This window comes from Ovis canadensis, chromosome 8, assembly GCF_042477335.2.
Source record: "Ovis canadensis isolate MfBH-ARS-UI-01 breed Bighorn chromosome 8, ARS-UI_OviCan_v2, whole genome shotgun sequence".
Taxonomy (NCBI): domain Eukaryota; kingdom Metazoa; phylum Chordata; class Mammalia; order Artiodactyla; family Bovidae; genus Ovis; species Ovis canadensis.
Window position 1 is genome coordinate 68,150,586 of NC_091252.1, and position 18,377 is coordinate 68,168,962.

General features: G+C 42.1%; 1 protein-coding gene and 1 long non-coding RNA gene across 7 annotated transcripts in view; one reads left to right on the forward strand and one right to left on the reverse strand.

Moving 5' to 3' along the window:
* Positions 1–1,708: 1,708 nt before the first annotated feature.
* Positions 1,709–8,695, reverse strand: CCN2 (cellular communication network factor 2). The gene is made up of 5 exons (XM_069598439.2): positions 4,647–8,695; positions 4,309–4,531; positions 3,768–4,019; positions 3,438–3,649; positions 1,709–3,062 (listed from the first exon to the last, which is right to left on the reverse strand). Exons 1-5 carry the CDS (start codon positions 4,710–4,712, stop codon positions 2,766–2,768), a joined length of 1,050 nt encoding a protein of 349 aa, XP_069454540.1. The 5' UTR covers positions 4,713–8,695; the 3' UTR covers positions 1,709–2,765.
* LOC138444863 (uncharacterized) overlaps positions 4,066–18,377 on the forward strand; it is an 87,998-nt gene continuing 73,686 nt past the window's right edge. For 2 of the 6 annotated variants that reach the window (XR_011258617.2, XR_011258619.2), the window contains exon 1: positions 4,102–4,196. This is a non-coding gene — a long non-coding RNA (uncharacterized lncRNA). Of the gene's footprint in view, positions 4,197–18,377 lie in introns of all 6 variants that reach the window. The other 4 variants (XR_011258616.1, XR_011258623.1, XR_011258620.2 and 1 more) reach the window with 4 other exon arrangements.

Consider the following 18,377-nt stretch of genomic DNA (forward strand, 5'->3'; position numbering starts at 1 on the left):
TAGTTGATGACTTCCCCCAACTCATATCTTAGGGTGCAAAGGATGTTTTGCCAACTAATTTTGTTATATGTCTCATGGTGTTTTGATTTCGCAATCTAATTTCTGTTTTTATGTGGAAATTTGGAAAATCTTAAAATCTATGCTTCCGTTATTACTTCTGTCTTCCCAGAATTCTCAAATTCCTTTTAAAACAGCCAGGTTCATTTACCATGGCGCCTCATCTTTGCAGCTAGGAGTCAACTGACAGAAAGGAAATATAAACCAAACAATGTGCTCTGTGTTTGTGTGTTGTGTGTGTGTATGTTTGCACGTGGATTTATTTGGGGAAGTGGGGCATGGCTACTGGCGGTGTTGCTATATACGTATGTGGGTGTATTCTAAAAGTCCAATGTTTTGACCAGAAATACTTTTCACATTTTGAAGACAGGAAGTTTTCCCTTTGGTTTGTGGCATGGGCTCTGTTTGGAGAACTAGCCTTTATTTTCGGGTGTATTTTTGTCTCTTAGAATGACACTGGCACTACAACATTGCTAATTACCTTGTGATGGCTTAGTCTGTCTGCAACTATTTTTTTCCCTAGAATCCACAGCTATTCTTATCTAGAAAAAATGGGCTTCCAGTTGTCCCTGGAGTATTCCTTTTGTTTGCTGCTTATGTTAGTTGATTTTTCAGGGGAGATCTGGAAAGATCCAATTATCGTTTCCATGCAGGTCTTCTTGAACAATTTCATTTTGTCAAACTACTTAATGAACTATTGATCTTGAGATCTGATGTAGTGAAAACTTGGGGAAATGGGAGTTGGTTTTAAGGCAAATTTCTATAATACAAATGAATGGAAGGTTGGCTTATCCTTCTTTTTGTACTTATGCAATCATCTATTTGTGATTGGTTATCATGGTAACTGAAAGCAGAATTATGCAAAATAACTTATTTTTACAGATTTATTAGTAAGATATTGAAGCTCAGAAATAGATCTACAGTAAAGCATACAAATTCAAAAAATAGTTTAAAATCTTCTATGTGCAAGGCATATGTAGGCTAGTTTATGATAATGGGTTGGAAATTAAATGCCTATAGCAGCAGAGAGATATTAAATATAAACAGAACAATTGTGTTATATAACAATATAACAGAACAATCCCTGTTATAAATAAAACAGGGATTGGTGGAAACAAATAATCTGAAGAGAATTGAAGTATTTATAAAGTACTGTGAAGATAAAGGAGAAGGCAATGGCAACCCACTCCAGTACTCTTGCCTGGAAAATCCCATGGACAGAGGAGCCTGGTAGGCTGCAGTCCATGGGGTCGCTAAGAGTTGGACAGGACTGAGCAGCTTCACTTTCACTTTTCACTTTCATGCATTGAAGAAGGAAATGGCAACCCACTCCAGTGTTCTTGCCTGGAGAATCCCAGGGACAGGGGAGCCTGCTGGGCTGCCATCTATGGGATCACACAGAGTTGGGCACTACTGAAGCGACTTAGCAGCAGCAGTAGCAGTGAAGATAATGAAAAGTGCCCATGTGCTCAACAGTGTGTATGCCTGTAAATTTGTGACACCTGATTCATTGTGAAATATGTTTATGTAAAAATTCTATTGAAGGGATCAACCAATTGATAAGGATAGATGAGAAAAAGATATTTAGAAAATTATAAGTGCATAGTTTTAAGACAAAAACTTCCCATTTAATAAATGAAAAACCAAGCCCTTTATAGAAAAAATATATACTTTATTTTCAACTAGAAAGGTGCAAACATGTAACTTTTGGTCACACTCTCAACAAATAAACTGTCCAAAAAACAGTCATAGTCAAAGTAGAGACAAATGCTTCCAGGTGGAAAAACCAATCAGCTATACAGAGCCACTCGTTTTTAATAAAGGTCATTTGTTCGTTAAAAGTGAGGCTACCACTTTTCCAACCTACAGATCAGACTTTGAAGGACATCACTGCCTCATCTTCAGCAAACAACCTGTTTGGATGGACTGTTGCTCCAACTGCACAGAATTTCTATTTGAATATCCATTTCATGCTTTGAATTATCAGACAAGCTTTCCGTCCTACCTATGGTGTTCAGAATTGAGGCTAACACTTGAAATATCAAAGCATTAAAAACATAAAAAGGCACAAACAACTTTAAATTAACTTAGATAACTGTACAAATATATATATATACACACAATATTTACAGTATCAATAAAAAAAATCTGGCTTGTTACAGGCAAATTAGCTTGCCACAAGCTGTCCAGTCTAATAGACAGAATTCTGATTCCTGAACAATGTCATCGAATCAGAAATGTCATAGCTGAATCTGCTGTTCTGACTTAAAGACGAACTTGACTCAGCCTCATGATGGCTGGAGAATGCACATCCGAGCTGTCGCTGGAGCTATAGGCAGGTCAGTGAGCATGCTAAAGTTTTTCTTTTCAGTGACATTCCAAATAGCAGTCACATCACTACCCCTAAAGATGACAAGACTTTCTACTGGCCTCCTCCCACTGCTCCTAGCATACATGCTGGTGCTGTGCACTAATATAGTCCTATGGTCAAGTCTCAATTTCTTCAAACCAGTATCTGGGGTTGATGGACTATTTGTTTGAATATCACATGGCACAGTACTTTGAATTTGGTGGGAATTTTTCTTTTCCCCAGTTAGAAGCACAGATTTAGATAACTTGTGCCACTGAAATCATGTGTACACAAAAATGAGATGTGAATCGATTCAAGTGACAGCCTAAAATGTTCACATGTCTCACTGTCTCTGGCTTTAGGCCATGTCTCCATACATCTTCCTGTAGTACAGTGACTCGAAGATGTCATTGTCTCCGGGGCAGTTGTAATGGCAGGCACAGGTCTTGATGAACATCATGCTCTTCTTCATGACTTCCCCATCAGGACACTTGAACTCCACAGGAAGCGTGGTGGTTCTGTGAGGGGTGCAGCAGCGCCCGTCTGTGCACACTCCGCAGAATTTAGCTCGGTATGTCTTCATGCTGGTGCAGCCAGAGAGCTCAAACTTGATAGGCTTGGAGATCTTGGGGGTCCGGATGCACTTTTTGCCTTTCTGAGGAAGACAAGGGAGGAGAGAAAAATCAATGACTCTGCAAGGGGTGTGGCTATCTTCAACCTCTGTGTGTTCTAGTCTCCCCGGAATCTAACTTCTGTTTATATTTTGAGGAGGGAAAGTCTGAGTCTCATTTGCCAGTTTTCCAAAAATAGACATGGCATCTTTGGGGGTGTCTTGAATGAAACAGGGCTGTGGAGGATTTCCTAGTAGAAAACTGGTGGTTTCTATTAGGGAAGGTCTCATCCCAGTAAAACAGCTCAATGGTATTTTTGGAGATAACAGGCCTCTGTAACAGGGGTGATAAGAGACCTAGCTGTAGGCCAGTCCACTCTTGTTCCATGACCAGGAGTCAACAGAAACAGAACACCATACCTTAATATTCTCCTCCAGGTCAGCTTCGCAAGGCCTGACCATGCAGAGGCGGCTCTGCTTCTCCAGCCTGCAGAAGGCGTTGTCATTGGTAACCCGGGTGGAGATGCCCATTCCGCAGGTCTTGGAACAGGCACTCCACTCTGTGGTCTGGACCAGGCAGTTGGCTCGGATCATGGTTGGGTCTGGGCCAAACGTGTCTTCCGGCCGGTAAGCTATGAGAGCAGAGCACACAAACACAAGGTGAGACACTAGGCTAAGACACTTCCCCCTACCCTCGGCCAAGTCAGGACTCGGCCCCTGGGGGAGAATCACGCAGGAGGCTCAGCTCACCTGCGAGGGCAGGGCCGACCACGGTGTGCTCCTTGGGCTCATCACACACCCACTCCTCGCAGCATTTCCCGGGCAGCTTGACCCTCCGCGGGAAGGGGCAGTCGGGGCTGGGCAGGCGGATGTCCACGCTACATAGGGGCACGCAGCCCACCGACCCGTCCAGACACGTGCACTGGTATTTGCAGCTGCTCTGAAAAGACTCTCCGCTCCGGTACACAGTTCCTCCGAAGACGCAGGGGGCACCATCTTTAGCTGAAGGAGAGGAAGGGAAAAGAGGGGGATGCAGGGCTCAAGCGTCATTCTGGAGGCTCCAACAGGAAGCGCATCGGGGATGGGAGCTGGAAGCTGGGCTCCAGGGGGAAGGCTGGAAACAGCGGAAGGGGAGGAAGGGACCCAATTCGAGCGGCGTTATTTTCCGTTAGCGGGAAGGTGGGTGTGAGGGACGAGGTCATCGACTGTCCCCCCTCCCGGGACCCCAGTGTTGGGGTCGGGGGCGAGGGGCCCGGGGAGGTGGGGTGGGGGCGGGGGCTGCAGGTCTTACCGGTGCACACGCCGATCTTGCGGTTGGCCGGGGAGCCGAAGTCGCAGAAGAGGCCCTTGTGCGGATCGCAGGGGTCGCGCTCGGTACACAACTCGCTCAGCTGCTTGGCGCACACGCGGCAGCAGCCGCAGCCGTCCAGCACCAAGCTGACGCCGGCGGGGCAGCGCGGCGCCGGGCCGGCAGGGCACTGGCACGGGGCGCTGCAGTCCTGGCCGGAGGCGGGCTGCGGAGGGAGGCGGCGGTCAGCCGACGCACGCCCCTCGGCGCCGCCTGGCCCCCTTCCCGCCCCCCGCGTCCCTCCCCCCGGCGCCGGCCGCTGCGGGGTCTCCGGTGCTTACCCGGCTGCAGAGGGCGAGCAGGAGCACGAAGGCGCAGCGGACCGGGCTCAGGCTGGTGGCTGACATGGTCGGGGCGCTGCAGCCGGCGGGCGGCAGGCGGCGAGAGGCGGCTGGCCGGGCGGGCGGCGCGGGTTTGGGCCGGAGGCGGGGGTAGGGGCGCGCCGGGCTGCGGTCTCGGGAGCTGTCGGCCGGGGCGGCTGCCGTCGGACTGGAGGAGGTGGGTCGCCGGCGGTGGGAGTCGCACTGGCTGCCTCCTCTCAGCGGGGAAGAGTTGTTGTGTGAGGCCGGGGCGGGCGGCCCGAGGCTTTTATACTCTCCGGGCGGCCCCGGCTCGCCAATGAGCTGAATGGAGTCCTACACAAACAGGGACATTCCTCGCATTCCTCCCCACCTTCCTGCCTCATCAACTCACACCGGATTGATCCTGACCCCTTGACACTCAGCATTCCTCCCGTCTGAAAAAGCTGGCACACTCCAGCTCACCAAAAAAAAAAAAAAAAAAGGGCTCAGTATTTCCAGCCACCAAATAGGATTTTTTCCCCCCTTGCCTCTTCGCATCACTCCTGATTTATATCATATAAAAACACATCGGCAGTGATTTTATTATTATTTTTATACTACTTTTTAAAAAATACCACTCATTTCTGTTTCTGATAGCTGTGCCTGTTCGACCCACTGACGTAAATCCTTTGTAGGAGATAGCTGAGAAAAGAAAGGCTAATAGCAGGGATTCCTGAAAAATTCGAAAAGGTTTCCTTTTTATTTTTTGGTAATGATTTTTGGTTTTAGAGGCTGTCTGCCTTTGAAACTCTTCAGAGGGCACAAGAGGGGTTCATTGTCTTTAACTGCTTGAAATCCCCAAGAAGCAGACGCATACCTGCAAATCTCTGAATTCCATATGTTGGGGATGTAGGAAATTGATCATTTGTCACATGAAATAACGTGGGTGCCCATGGCCAGAGTAGAAAGAGAATAAAGCCAGGGGTCTGAGTATGGATGCAGTTTTATGGGAGAGATTTCCACACTCTTTCTTCGTGTTCTCTTAATATGTAGCAGTTTTAGTGTTGGGGGCATAGAAAGGGAAAAGGGATGATTGGGCATCAACACTTACAGAAAAAATCGGTCTGTTGTTATGTCAGGACAACTGATTCTGTGCTGGGTAGGTAGAAGCCCTGGGTGTTGGGATGTAAAAAGGGGTAGGAAGACAGGAAAACCTTACAGGAGGAGACCAGCATGAAGCTTGGGGTTTACTTGGGGAGTTTTAAACACAGTCATGGGTTTTTGAAAAATGAGTGATTTTTCTTATACTAAAACCTATAATCTTTGAATGTGAATTGGTCTTGGTTTGTCTGGCAGTATAAAAAAAAATCCAATTATGTAACAAGAACACTGTATACCATTGTATTTGGTTGTAAACTGAGTGTCAGTAAATAATATATTTTAGTGACTCTCCTCACACCTATGAATAGTGATTGTTACTTCTTATTACCCTAGGAGCCGGAAGCCTAATAGAGTTAGATTAGATCAAGGCAGGAACAAGTTTTATTCCCTGTGCTCCTGTGCAGATGTCAAATATGGCCAACAAAATCTAAACATATGTCCCTTTCCTAATATTGCTATCTAGCTTCACTAAGGAGTCAGGTAATTAACCGTGCTTCCTTTTAGAATATATAGTTTAGTTGCTTATTCGTTAATAACTCCAGTTTCCGTTTTATGGAAAGAGAATGATTCCAGGGCTATGCCATTTTTTCCTATTGTAATGTCACATTGTTGGATGCTGGTGTTACCATGAGCAGATTCATTTTAGCTGTTGATTATTTCTTGTATAGGTTGAAGATTAACCTATCTGTTTAAGATGCAAAAGCAAGCTTTCAGAACATTATAGATTATAATTTGAAAATAGCCTGTTTAAATAGGCCTCATTTTTTTCAAGTTTCATTTTATTCTGTTGAAAAAGAGCCAAGAAAAAAATAACTACTTTAACTTCAGCACAAACCACATCATCTGTGCACAATTACCTTGTTAAGCAATCCACATGTTGTACAGTGTAGTTGCATGTCAACAGTGTGAATGGCCAGCCAGCGATGGGGGCCTCTGAAGCTGAGGAAGAATTTTCATCATTGTTATTTAATGTTCTTTCCAAGCATTCCTCAAAGAGAAGAGGCCTTAAAAGTTCCTATTTAAAGAAGGAACATTCCAAGTTATGTTAATAGCCGCATGTGTATTAAAGGTAACTTGGTCCCCAATTTTTTCTTCCCCTGTGGATGATTTTAAAAGTCCAAAATATGTGGGAAGCCACAGTGAAATCTTTCAAGACCTAAACCTCCAATTATATCTACCACTAATGGCTGGAAAGGTGTGGTGGATGGGGAAGGGTAGGGATGAGAAGCTGGGACCTCACCCAAGGTGGCCTGCGGCCTAGGCCATGAGCTCTCGTGGCTTGCAGGGTGAGAGAGCTGGGAAAACCAGTTGGGGATTTTTGAATCCTCTAGAGGTCCTAAGAGCCACCACCACCACCAGCTTCATGTCCAGCAGAGTGGAGACTCATTCATGGAGGGGCTAAATTGCTAGACTGGGTTCCAGTTGGGTGACCTGGGTTGTATTCTTGGAACTGCCATTCACAAATTTAGGGAAGTCACAAGTAGGAGTCATAGTCTTAAGTTTTCACTTATAAAGTGATGGTAATAATATTTTATTTCATAGGGTTTAAGTATAATTAGATTATAGTTTTCAGAGAATTAGTGCTTTATTTATCTTTCTTGATTTCCCGTTTTTCCACAAGCACATAACAAGTTTATTCCTATTCTGCTGTGCTGTTAATATCAGGTCACATTATTTAAAAAATTTGGTTTTACTGTAAAATTCACGTGGTCTTTCAGTCTCAAAAGTCCATAGTTAGCTCCAATTGGATGGTTTTAATATTGGCTAAAAGAAGACAGCATATTGAAATATATAGAAAATGGAATCTCAGAATAGAAAAACATGCTCTGCATGTAAGGTTAGATTGGGGCTTTATGATCAAAACTCTTTTTGAAGAGTTTAAAACAAAAGATTATGAAGAGACTGACAGAAAGAGAGGGAGAGAGACAGTGAATACACCCAAGACATTCACAGACTCAAAGGTATGTTTATATTGTGATACAGATCATCTGGTGTCAGGAAATTCAAAGGGAAAGGCTGACACTCTGCCCTTCACTCATGCCGTGGAATCTGAATTCTTGTACTATTATAAATGACTCAGCAAATGTTTGTGTGTGCCTGGGCGGTAAAGTGGAAATAGTGGCTTCTTACAACTTCTTCCAGCTCTGACTTATCCCAACGCTTTTGACTGACAGCAGGTCAGAAATGGAAGAAAAAAGTTCTTTGAATTTGTGTGCAGAATGGTTAAGATGCACTAATTTTGTCTTGTAAGCAAGTGTTTATCTGGCCAATGCTTTTTAGAGAGCTTTTTTTTTTTTTTTCCTGGTAAAATGAGGAATTCACTGAGATGGCCACTGAGTCCTATTTACAGAGCTATATAAGGTATGCGTGTGTCTACTCAGGCATCCTTTGTACAGGTCGTTTGGTTAAGGCTTGTAAGATGTTCAGCTGCGGATGTACTACATTCCTTCTCTTATGGTCTTTGTTGATTTATTCCCCCCTAAAAAAAAGATAAGCTACTTGATCAGGTATCAGACATAGAGAAAACCTGGCAGGAATACAGGAAAGTGGCCAGACTTGGAGTGTTTGTGTACTTAAAGAAGGAATCTTGCACACTTCAACTTTCAGTCATAGACATTTTCTTATAGGAGCAAGCAGGAGTCTGTGCCAGCCCTCAAAGCGGAAATCAAAGCTTCCAGGGAATGTGACTCAGAGCCAAGACCTGTACGCAATGCATACACTGAGCTGTCAGATTTATAGGTAGTCTGGCCGTATAAGGACATCTGGACAGGGAGTGATTTGTTGTGGGTTGGGAGTGGGCTTATGATTTTTCTGACATGCCTCAAATCCAATCAAGTAAATGAATTCCAGCAAAAAAAAAAAAAAAAAAAAAAGAAGAAAAGAAGAGAAAAAAAGGTGTGCCAGAGGCTTTTGAAAAAATAGTAATAAATGTTATCCTAAAATCTTCCGGGACCCTGGCTTGGCTTACATTTCCTTGTATTTGCTTAAGATGAAGGTTAAAGAGAGGGCGTACTCCCTGGGAGTTCAGAGGTGGGAAAGAAGCACGGATGTTTACTATTGAAATGACATTCATTTCCTTCATGCTTTCCTCTCCTTATAATTAGTTCTCTGACTTTCTGAGGCTATTTTCTGATGCAAAGGTATTTGTCAGAAGGTAGTCAAGACTGTTCCATGTGGTCTGTGTTTTATGTTTGCTTGTTCATTTACTTGCTGGTAAATGAAGTTGAGGGTTAGAGGAGTGAGGGAAGTAAAGAATTTTTTAAAAAATATGCTGTTTCCTTCAGTTTGCTATTTGTCTCATTTATCCTGTTCGTTGAATGAGAATCCTGTGTTGCTTCTAGTCCGAGATGGTGCTGGAGAATACAGATGCTTCTACATGGAGATGTGTCTCTCTAACACTTTTCCTGATAGGTTAGCAACACAAGTGTATTGCCATAGCAACCTGGAGTATTTACAGCCCTAAGGTAGAGTCTCCTAGATACTTAACGGTGATAAGTGAGTAGGAATGAAAAGAATGGAGGTAACCGTTTTTTCAAATGTGTGATTTGGGAAAAGGAAATCAATAGGTTTAAGAGGAAGATAGAATTTAGATGAGATCATTTATTTCAGAGAATGGGAGTAAGTGAAAGGATAAATATTTTGAGAAGACTAATGTAGAATATACTTGAATGTGTTCTTAGAGATTTTGCTGGGGAGCGGGAAGGTGGGGGCGGACGAAGCCAGAGCCATCAGCTCATCCTTTGAAATGTCCTTCCACCTCCTATCAATAAGCCTGAGGCCCCTTCTCAAAACTTCAGAGCTTCCTGGAATACTTTTTGAAAATCACTAAGTAGGACTCAGAGAACTGGCTAGGCTTCCCAGGTGGTTCAGTGGTAAGAATCTGCCTGCCAAGCAGGAGACTCAAGTTGGATCTCTGGGTTAGGAAGATCCCCTGGATCAGGAAATGGGAACTCACTTCAGTATTCTTGCCTGGGAAATCTCATAGACAGAGGCATCTGGCAGGCTGCAGTCCATGCATGAGGTCACAAAAAGACAAGACACTGCTGAGCGACTAAACAACAACAACAACAACAACAACAACAGAACCGGCTGGGAACCTGGAGATGTGACTTCCATATCTGCAACACCTTCCATGGGAGTTTTAGAGATGGCCCTGATCTCTGAGTACTCAATTTCTCACCTGCTTGTAGTTTTTTAGCCTAAGGAGACCATGTTTATGAAAGTACTTTTAGATAATGTCTGGCAACTTTAAATGTACCCATCTCTTCTATCTTTCAGTGGCTCTTGCTCTTCTTAGGACTAAGTTCAGCTGAGCCTTGATTTTTAAAAATTCTATCACAATTTGACTTGATAACACCATTTATCTTTGCAGGGATTTCTGAGTATTAAAGCTGTGCGAAAGCTTAGAGAAAATCAAATCTGACTTCTTCATTTTTTTAGCCTAGGTGCTCAGAATTGGTAGAGACATTTAACAAATGAACTTTTAGGTAAGAATATCGAATGTAAATATTCAGGACACAACTAAAATTTTATTATTTCCTGTGTCCATGATGTTTTCTTTAGGTTATTTATTGCTCAGAAAGCCAAGATGATATTTTATGCTTAACATCATGCCACATAGATTTTACACTCTGCATATATTGGGGCTGACTTTCTTCTTTCATTTGGTTTATAATGCAAACTGTCCTACCGTGAGAATGACAAGCAGATTTTCAAATTAAATGGGAACTGGTAGCCAGTACATTCTAGACTGTTGAAAACTAAGTTGTTCAAATTGTCCAGAGAGTTTCTAATATTCCCCTATGTGTGAGTTTTTTAAAAACTGTGCATATGGGAATTGTATCTTAAAACCTAGACAGATGGATAAGGCTTTTTGCAAAGGTATCAGAGCTGCTAGATCAGAGCTTACACCATAAAGGAAGAAAAGCCACTCTATTTAAACTCTTGACACCATCAGATTTGAAGTAAATGTGAACTAATGCATTGTTTAATTTGACATTAGAATGCACAATGCCAATTTTGTCTGATCAATTTAACAGGAATGCTTCTTAGCGCTCTGTCCATGTGCCTGAAATGGATACCTCTATGGCTGTATTGCCTTGTGTTTATGTAGAAATTTTAAATTTACGAAAGCCCTTTTACCTAAACGATCTCACTTCAACTTCATAACAACCCTGTGAGGGATATTGTTCCCATTTTGTAGGTGAGAAAATCGAGGTCCAAGAAGACTGAGTAACTTTACATAAGCTTGGGCAGAGGTGGAGCAGGGACATGTGAATTTAAATTCAATTTTAAAGGGAATACTCTAGCTCTTCTTGCAAACTCCACTGCTTCTTTTCTTCACTTTTTATATACATGGATCTCTGAACAGTGCATGTTCTTAAAATAGTGATTTCAGAGCTTAAAACTCTTGAAGCACACACCCTAGAAGGCATATAAAACACTGTGGGATAATTAGCAGAGTTAGCATTATGTTGCTGAGATAAGCATGCAGTAGAAAGATAACGTTTACTGATCTGTGTTAGGAGAGACTCTTGGGCTTAGACAAAGATTTTTTTCCCGGACAATTAAGATTTTTATGATTTTGCTGTGTAGGCAGATGTGTTGCTTCTTATCCACTAACAAACTAATGTAGCTAAAAAAGGAAACATGAATCAAGATGATGGGTATGCTCTGGGAGGCTGAATATCAGGGTGTGTACTACTGTGACATCAGCTTCAGCCCACACTGAAAATGTTCAGTCTCTAACTCAGTGCTGTCTTGTTTAGGCTGAGACTAGGACCAACCACAGGCATAAAAAAAAAATCTTCTTGAATAATTGCATCATTCCCTGATAAGCTACCCATGTGAATAGATACTATGACAGAGTCTCAGACAGGCCATGGACACTAAAGCCATGCCTACCATAGACCGATTTTCACAATTATTACTTAATAGGTATGTCTCAGCATGTTATTAACATAGTGCTTATTTTATGAACTTCATCTTCAGTGAAAGTGCACTTTCCTCATATTGAATCCAGTGTGCGTTTCAGGCTTACTGCTTTCCCCTTCTTTCTCTGTAGAATGATATGATTCGAATCCTTTTGAGTTTCATGTTGTTAATGGAATGAGATCTGTGTCATCACCACACATGGCAGAGATTAAGAGTCTTGTTGTCTGGGAGTGGCAGGTTTGTAATGTGGGGATTTTCTTATTGACCCATGTGTGTGTATGAAAGCTAACAACCGCAGGATCAAGTTTCATGTAACCATAGGCTTAACTTGCTCATGTCTGGAAATGTTTCACCATTAAGCCGTTTCTCACGTATAGTTGAGGAAAGCTGATTTTGTCCAAATGAATCTTTGGTGATATCTTCGTCATTTCCCACTGCTCTCTGTTGATTCCTCTTGCTCATGTGTTTTACCCAGCTGTTTCCAAATATGGCGGATTCCCGAGACTCCCACTGCTTGCTTTCAACTCTGTAGGTAGGCAGGCAAACTTCTGGCCTATCTTTACATAGACTGTGAACCCATTTTACTTTACAGTGAGGTGAGGCACTGCTGGGCACTGCTGGGTACTGTGGCGGGTGCTGTTGTGGTAGAACTGAGCACAAAACCCTCCATCTGCACAGGCCTCTCCTCACCAGTCCAGCAGATTTTACCAGACCAGCTTATGCAGGAGCTGCCGGCCAGGGGCTGCCACTGCATGGTGGTACCTCTTACGCTTTTCTGGTGTTCTCTTCTTGCTCACGGAAGCCTGGTCTTAATTTACAGGGAGCTCAGGAACTACAAATTCCTGTATTGCTCATGCGTCACATACAACTTTCCAGGAAGGGAAAATGACCTCTTATTGAGTAGAAGTGGCCATCTGTAGACTTCTGCCTATAACAACTGCCAAGGACTAGGGACTTTCTCTGTGTGAGGGTGGGTGACCAAGTGCATTGAGAGTGCATCACCTGGTGTCCTTTTAGAAAAGCACTGCTGAAGGTCACTTGCTTAGGCTCCTTCTTTTTAATGGCAATGGTGGAGGTAGGGAAATTTTACTGTTCTGTTATTTCAGGCAGCCCAATATTCAGACAAGCTTAGGAAAGCAAAGGGAAAAAAACAAAAGAAACCAGTAGAGCATGTTTTAAAAACCTTTGGTGCTTACATTTTAAGATCTCAAGAATAAAGCCTACAAAGTAAACTTGATTTGTATTTAATTAAAGATGATTTTCAACAGTTCTTTTTTGAAAAGTTAAAAATGTAGTTTACTGAAAGATACACATCTTTATAGGCTTCCCAGGTGGCGCTAGTGGTAAAGAAACGGCCTGTCAATGCAGGAGACTTAAAAGATGTGGTTTTGTTCTTGGGTTGGGAAGATCCCCTGGAGGAGGGCATGGCAACCCACTCCAGTATTCTTGTGTGGAGAATCCCATGGATAGAGGAGCCTGGCGGGCCACAGTCCACAGGGTCACAAAGACTCAGACATGATTGAAGCGACTTGGCACGCATGCATGTATCCTCACAAAGAGTAATGGCAAACAGTCCAATTTAGAAGTTTAAATAAATGTAGATGATTTTAATACTAACAATATATATATAAAGCTGAAGTCACTGCCTTTGAATAATTTTTGATATTTTGGTATGAAATTTTATTACTTTAAGTAGGTTAATTCTGTAGTTTAAAACAGTTCCTAAAATTAGCCACCATTGTGGATTTAACTAGGCTGATTTTTTGTTATCTTGATTTCAAATGTTCTGTTGATAGAAGTAATATAGAAGTGATGTGAATATAGAATTTGCTAGACTTAGTATTTCTTTTTTTGACTGCTTCAGGAGATATTTTTTTTTCCTTTTTAAAAAATTATTTCATTAGTCAGCCATTTTATTAAATGTGTGACATCATGCAAACTAACCTATCTGAGCCTCAGTTGGCACCTATAGATATACTAGTACCTACTTTTTAAGATTGTTGGGACAGTTTGAGGGAATGAAATTTCCAAATCTTGTAAAGTGCCAAGGACAATGCTTGTCACAATATAAGCACTCAATGAATGCTCATTAAAGGAAAATGAAACTTTTCTTTTAGCTCATATCTAAATATTTTCAGATCTAAATTTCTACATTAGCACATTGACCAAGTATTAGCCCCTTAGCCCAGTAGGCTTCGGGGTCATACGATCTGCATATTGCATGGAAAGAAAAGAATGTGCTAACAGTTTCTGTTGACAGCCCTTTTCCAGCAAAACACATACCATTGTTATGTCACTTGTGAATGATTTATGACTTGTGGTTCTGTCCTTAGGATCCCATTTTTTTTTTTCTTTTTTGCTATCAAAGTGCCATGGGTGGATTGGGAGGGGCAGTATAAGTTCTTGAAAGAAGTAAAGAATACAACTAAGGAATTTGATACCAGTTATTATTGAATGTGCATATCGACAACATCTAAGTAGATTATATTAATATCCATGAGAAAGTAAAAGTGTTTATGCTAAAATAATAAACTAGGCTGCTGTTCCCTCTTGGATTTAGTTGCAAAAACAATGCTTGGAAAATGTCTCTGTGGGACAGGAGATGTGTGTGTGTGTCTGTGTGTGTCTGTGTATCCACATGGGTGATATTGACACTGTAGGACAGGGAAGAACATTTAAGTTTCTAGTTTTTGCTGTTAAAATCATGAAATGAAAGAGAGGAAAAGAGAGAAAGAAAGTCTAATATGTATATAAGATGAGGATGAGAATGGCTTGGCTACAATAATATAACACAGCCTCACATCATGAATGATACTGAGTCCCCTCTGTACATATGGGAAAATTTAACTTTATGGAATTCAGTTGCTAGAAAAGACAATTTCATAGAACTGTGCAAGTGGAAAATGAAATATCCCTTCGGCCGATGCAGTTGCATTTAATGGCCATAAAAGAGGTGACCTAATTTTATCATGCTAATAGTAAAAGTTGTGGTATTTCATCTGCCTCTTGGGAGAAAGTGAGGCACAATGAAAGTATTAGGGAAGCTGAATAGAGAAACCTAAAGACTGAGTAGATTGGTGATGGTACCATGTGACTCTTCCCTGTTGGAAAGTAGTCATCTCAGCAGGTGGTTGGTCAGCCTTCTTTCTCTCTCTCAGCTTTCCCCCGGAGCCTGCCTTCAGGATCCTGATATGCACAGATGAGAACACCTTCCCCAGACTGCCTGCCTTTCCCCTGTCTCCAAAGTGGTGCAGTGTTCTAACGAACCCTGTCCTAAAGATGCTTATGCTTATGAAATATCTTCCTGTGTGTCTTTACAGCACACTCACAGATTTTCTGACTTGTTGGGGGCTTTGTACCTGGCTCCTGCTCTTCCACTGAACCCTAAGTCCTGTAAACATCGTGGGTTTACTCCAATATCCACTGGAAGACATTTGCAAGTTCTTGTTGCCTGTTTCTTTGAAGCCAGCCAAACAAAACAACCCACGCTTTGTCCTGCACATCCTTCTATAGAGTGTGTTTTTATACTCTGCAGCTCCTAAAACACACGTATACGTGTGGCACACAATGACAAACACACACACACTGTGTTTACTGTCTCCAAATATTTACCATACAACCCATTGTAATAAGGTTTCTGATTGTAGCACAGGGATTTTCCACCTGTTCATTGCTAAATCTAGTGGATTATTTTCAGTCCTTATATATAACCTGATTTCTCTTGGGTTTCGTAGTTGAGTCTCATCCCCTCTCCATCTCTTCGACCGTTTCCTTTAGTCTGCCTTTGAAGTCTCATTTCGCCCTACCACAGAGGCCCTATAGTCTTTTGTCCCTGGTCCTCTTCTTACTAACATGTTCTTCCACTGCCTCATGTAGACTGTTCCCTGCTCTCTGGATCTTGACCGGAAACGTTCTTGCTGTGCGCAAGACATTAATCTGAATGTCCTACACAGACCTTAAAGTACTCAAAGCCACGCCCAAATCTACTCCCTTTAATTTTTCCAGTCTTAGTGATGGGAACCAAGGTCACTCCATGTTGACGCCTGTACGCTGCTTGATATTCCTTTTTCTCTTTCATGTCCTATGTCTGGTCAGCCCCAAAGCTCTATGGACACTACCTTCTCGTGATATTTTCCCAGTATACCATGCCATTAACATCTTTTGTCTGAATCCCTGTATTAGTCTTTTTGTTATTATTTTTTGACCTACCTTATTTGCCCTTTCCAATTTGCTCCTTCCAATGCTGCCAGAAGTACTGCAAAGTATTTACTTACCGGCTTAAAACTTTCACATGGTTTTCATTGCCTTTGAAATAAATTCCTTTGTCTGGTTCCTATCTTTCCCATTCTTATTTCTCAATACCCATCACCCCTGCCCTGTTTTTCATTTCATGTTTTGTTCCAGTAATTTAGTTTCATTATGTTAATCATGGCCTTATTACATACTCGTTTTGCTTATCCAGCACCTGGAGGAGCTGTAAAATGTGTTTACACCAAACACAAACCTTCAACTGTATTAGGAGCTTGTTTTTTTTTTTTTGAGCTAGTACATATACATTCACACATACACATGCATTTAGTGAAACAAAAAACTTATAGAAACAATATTTATTGTCACCATATATGATACTTTTGGTACCTTAAAATCAGTTCTATTTCATTTTTTTAAAATATTGATTTTGGCCTCAATGATACTATGATTTATAAGAAATATATAATGGTCTTTCAGTGATATATGTATATTTGGTCTTTGTGCCATTTCTGGCTCACAGCTTTCAGAACACTTGAAATTTCCTAAGTATTGGGAGTGATAAAGGTGTCTTTTGTTATATGAATGAGGTAACCTTTGGAAGCACTTAAGGATTGTCATTGGTACCAACCTTGAGATTAGAGGGTTGAGACCTCCTTTCCCCCTCTTCCCACCCCCACCATACCAGACCTCTGGGGAGCTGCAAGAGGTTCATCAATCGCCAGTGGCTGATGATTTAATCAGCCATGCCCATGTGATGAAGCCTCCATAAAAGTACAAAAGGACAGGGTTCAGGAAGTTTCTGGGTTGGTGACCACATGGCAATTTAGGAGCCTGGTGTGGCTGGAGAAGGCATGGAGCTCAACACCCTTTCCACCTACCTTGCCTTATGCATCTTTTCCATCTGGCTGTTAAGTAAAATGTTTTTTCGAGTTTTGTGAGCTGTTCAAGTAAATTAATAGAAAGCAGGGAGCGGGTTGTGGAAACCTTTAATTTATAACCAGTCAGTCAGAGGCACTGGTAAGAGCCTGGGCTTGCAACTGACCTCTGAAGTGGAGGACAGTCTTATGAGACTGAGCCCTTTAATTGTGCAATCTGAATTGTTTGTTAATGTGGAGAAACCTACACACACGCACACACACACACACACACACACACACAGAAATTGGATCTAAGAACCCTTTCAATCTCTAAGCTTATTTTACCGTCTAATGAAAACCACACATTAGAAATAAGATATATGGATATAACTTTCAATCCCAGGTTATCAGGATAGGCTATCTGAGTAAGCATTGGAAGAAAGGGGAAGATCATGAGGATGTGAGGTTTGGGGATGCCATAGACATTTTAGGATCATCAAAAGAGCACCTGTAGATGCTGGGAGATGAATATGTGGAGTCCTAGCAAAATACAGACCAGAGATGCAGAGAAAACATGAGTTCTTGGTACTTAATCAACTTTGTCAGTTTCATGAGCCAGTATGTCTAGCTCTCCTGTTTTTAAATGGGTTGCATATAAGTTCAGTTCAGTTCAGTTGCTCCATCATGTCTGACTCCTGTGACCTCATGGACTGCAGCACACCAGGCTTCCCTATCCTTCATCTTCCAGACTTTGCTCAAATTCATGTCCACTGAGCCGGTGATGCCATCCAACCATCTCATCCTCTGTCATTCCCTTCTCCTCCCGCCTTCAATCTTTCCTAGCATCAGGGTCTTTTCCAGTGAGTCGGCTCTTCATATCAGGTTGGCCAGAGTATTTGAGTTTCAGCTTCAGCATCAGTCCTTCTAATGAATATTCAGGATTGATTTCCTTTAGGATTGACTGGTTTGATTTCCTTGCAGTCCAAGGGACACTCAAGAGTCTTCTCCAACACCACACTTCAAAAGCATCAATTCTTCAGCACTCAGATTTCTTTATAGGCCAACTCTCACATCCATACATGACTACTGGAAAAACTATAGCCTTCTCTAGATGGACCTTTGTTGGCAGAGTAATGTCTCTGCTTTTTAATATGCTGTCTAGGTTTGACATAGCTTTTCTTCCAAGGAGCAAGTTGCTTTTAATTTCATGGCTGCAGTAGCCATCTGCAGTCATTTTGGAGACCAAGAAAATGAAGTCTGTCATGGTTTCCATTGTTTTCCCATCTTTTTGCCATAAAGTGATGGGACCGGATGATCTTAGTTTTTTGAATGTTGAGTTTTAAGCCAGCTTTTTCACTCTCCTCTTTCACTTTCATTAAGAGGCTCATTAGTTCCTCTGCTTTCTGCCATAAGGGTGGTGTCATCTGTGTATCTGATATTTCTCCTGGCAATCTTTATTCCAGCTTGTGCTTCATCCAGCCTGGCATTTCACATTGATGTACTCGGTATGTAAGTTGAATAAACAGGG

Bases quoted from the DNA above. Each gene is read 5' to 3' on its own strand.
- CCN2 (XM_069598439.2), bottom strand. From the start codon at position 4,712: ATGTCAGCCACCAGCCTGAGCCCGGTCCGCTGCGCCTTCGTGCTCCTG. The intron at 4,532-4,646 runs GTAAGCACCGGA...CTCCCTCCGCAG, and splicing joins TGCTCGCCCTCTGCAGCCGG to CCCGCCTCCGGCCAGGACTG. The intron at 3,650-3,767 runs GTGAGCTGAGCC...CTGCTCTCATAG, and splicing joins GGTCGGCCCTGCCCTCGCAG to CTTACCGGCCGGAAGACACG.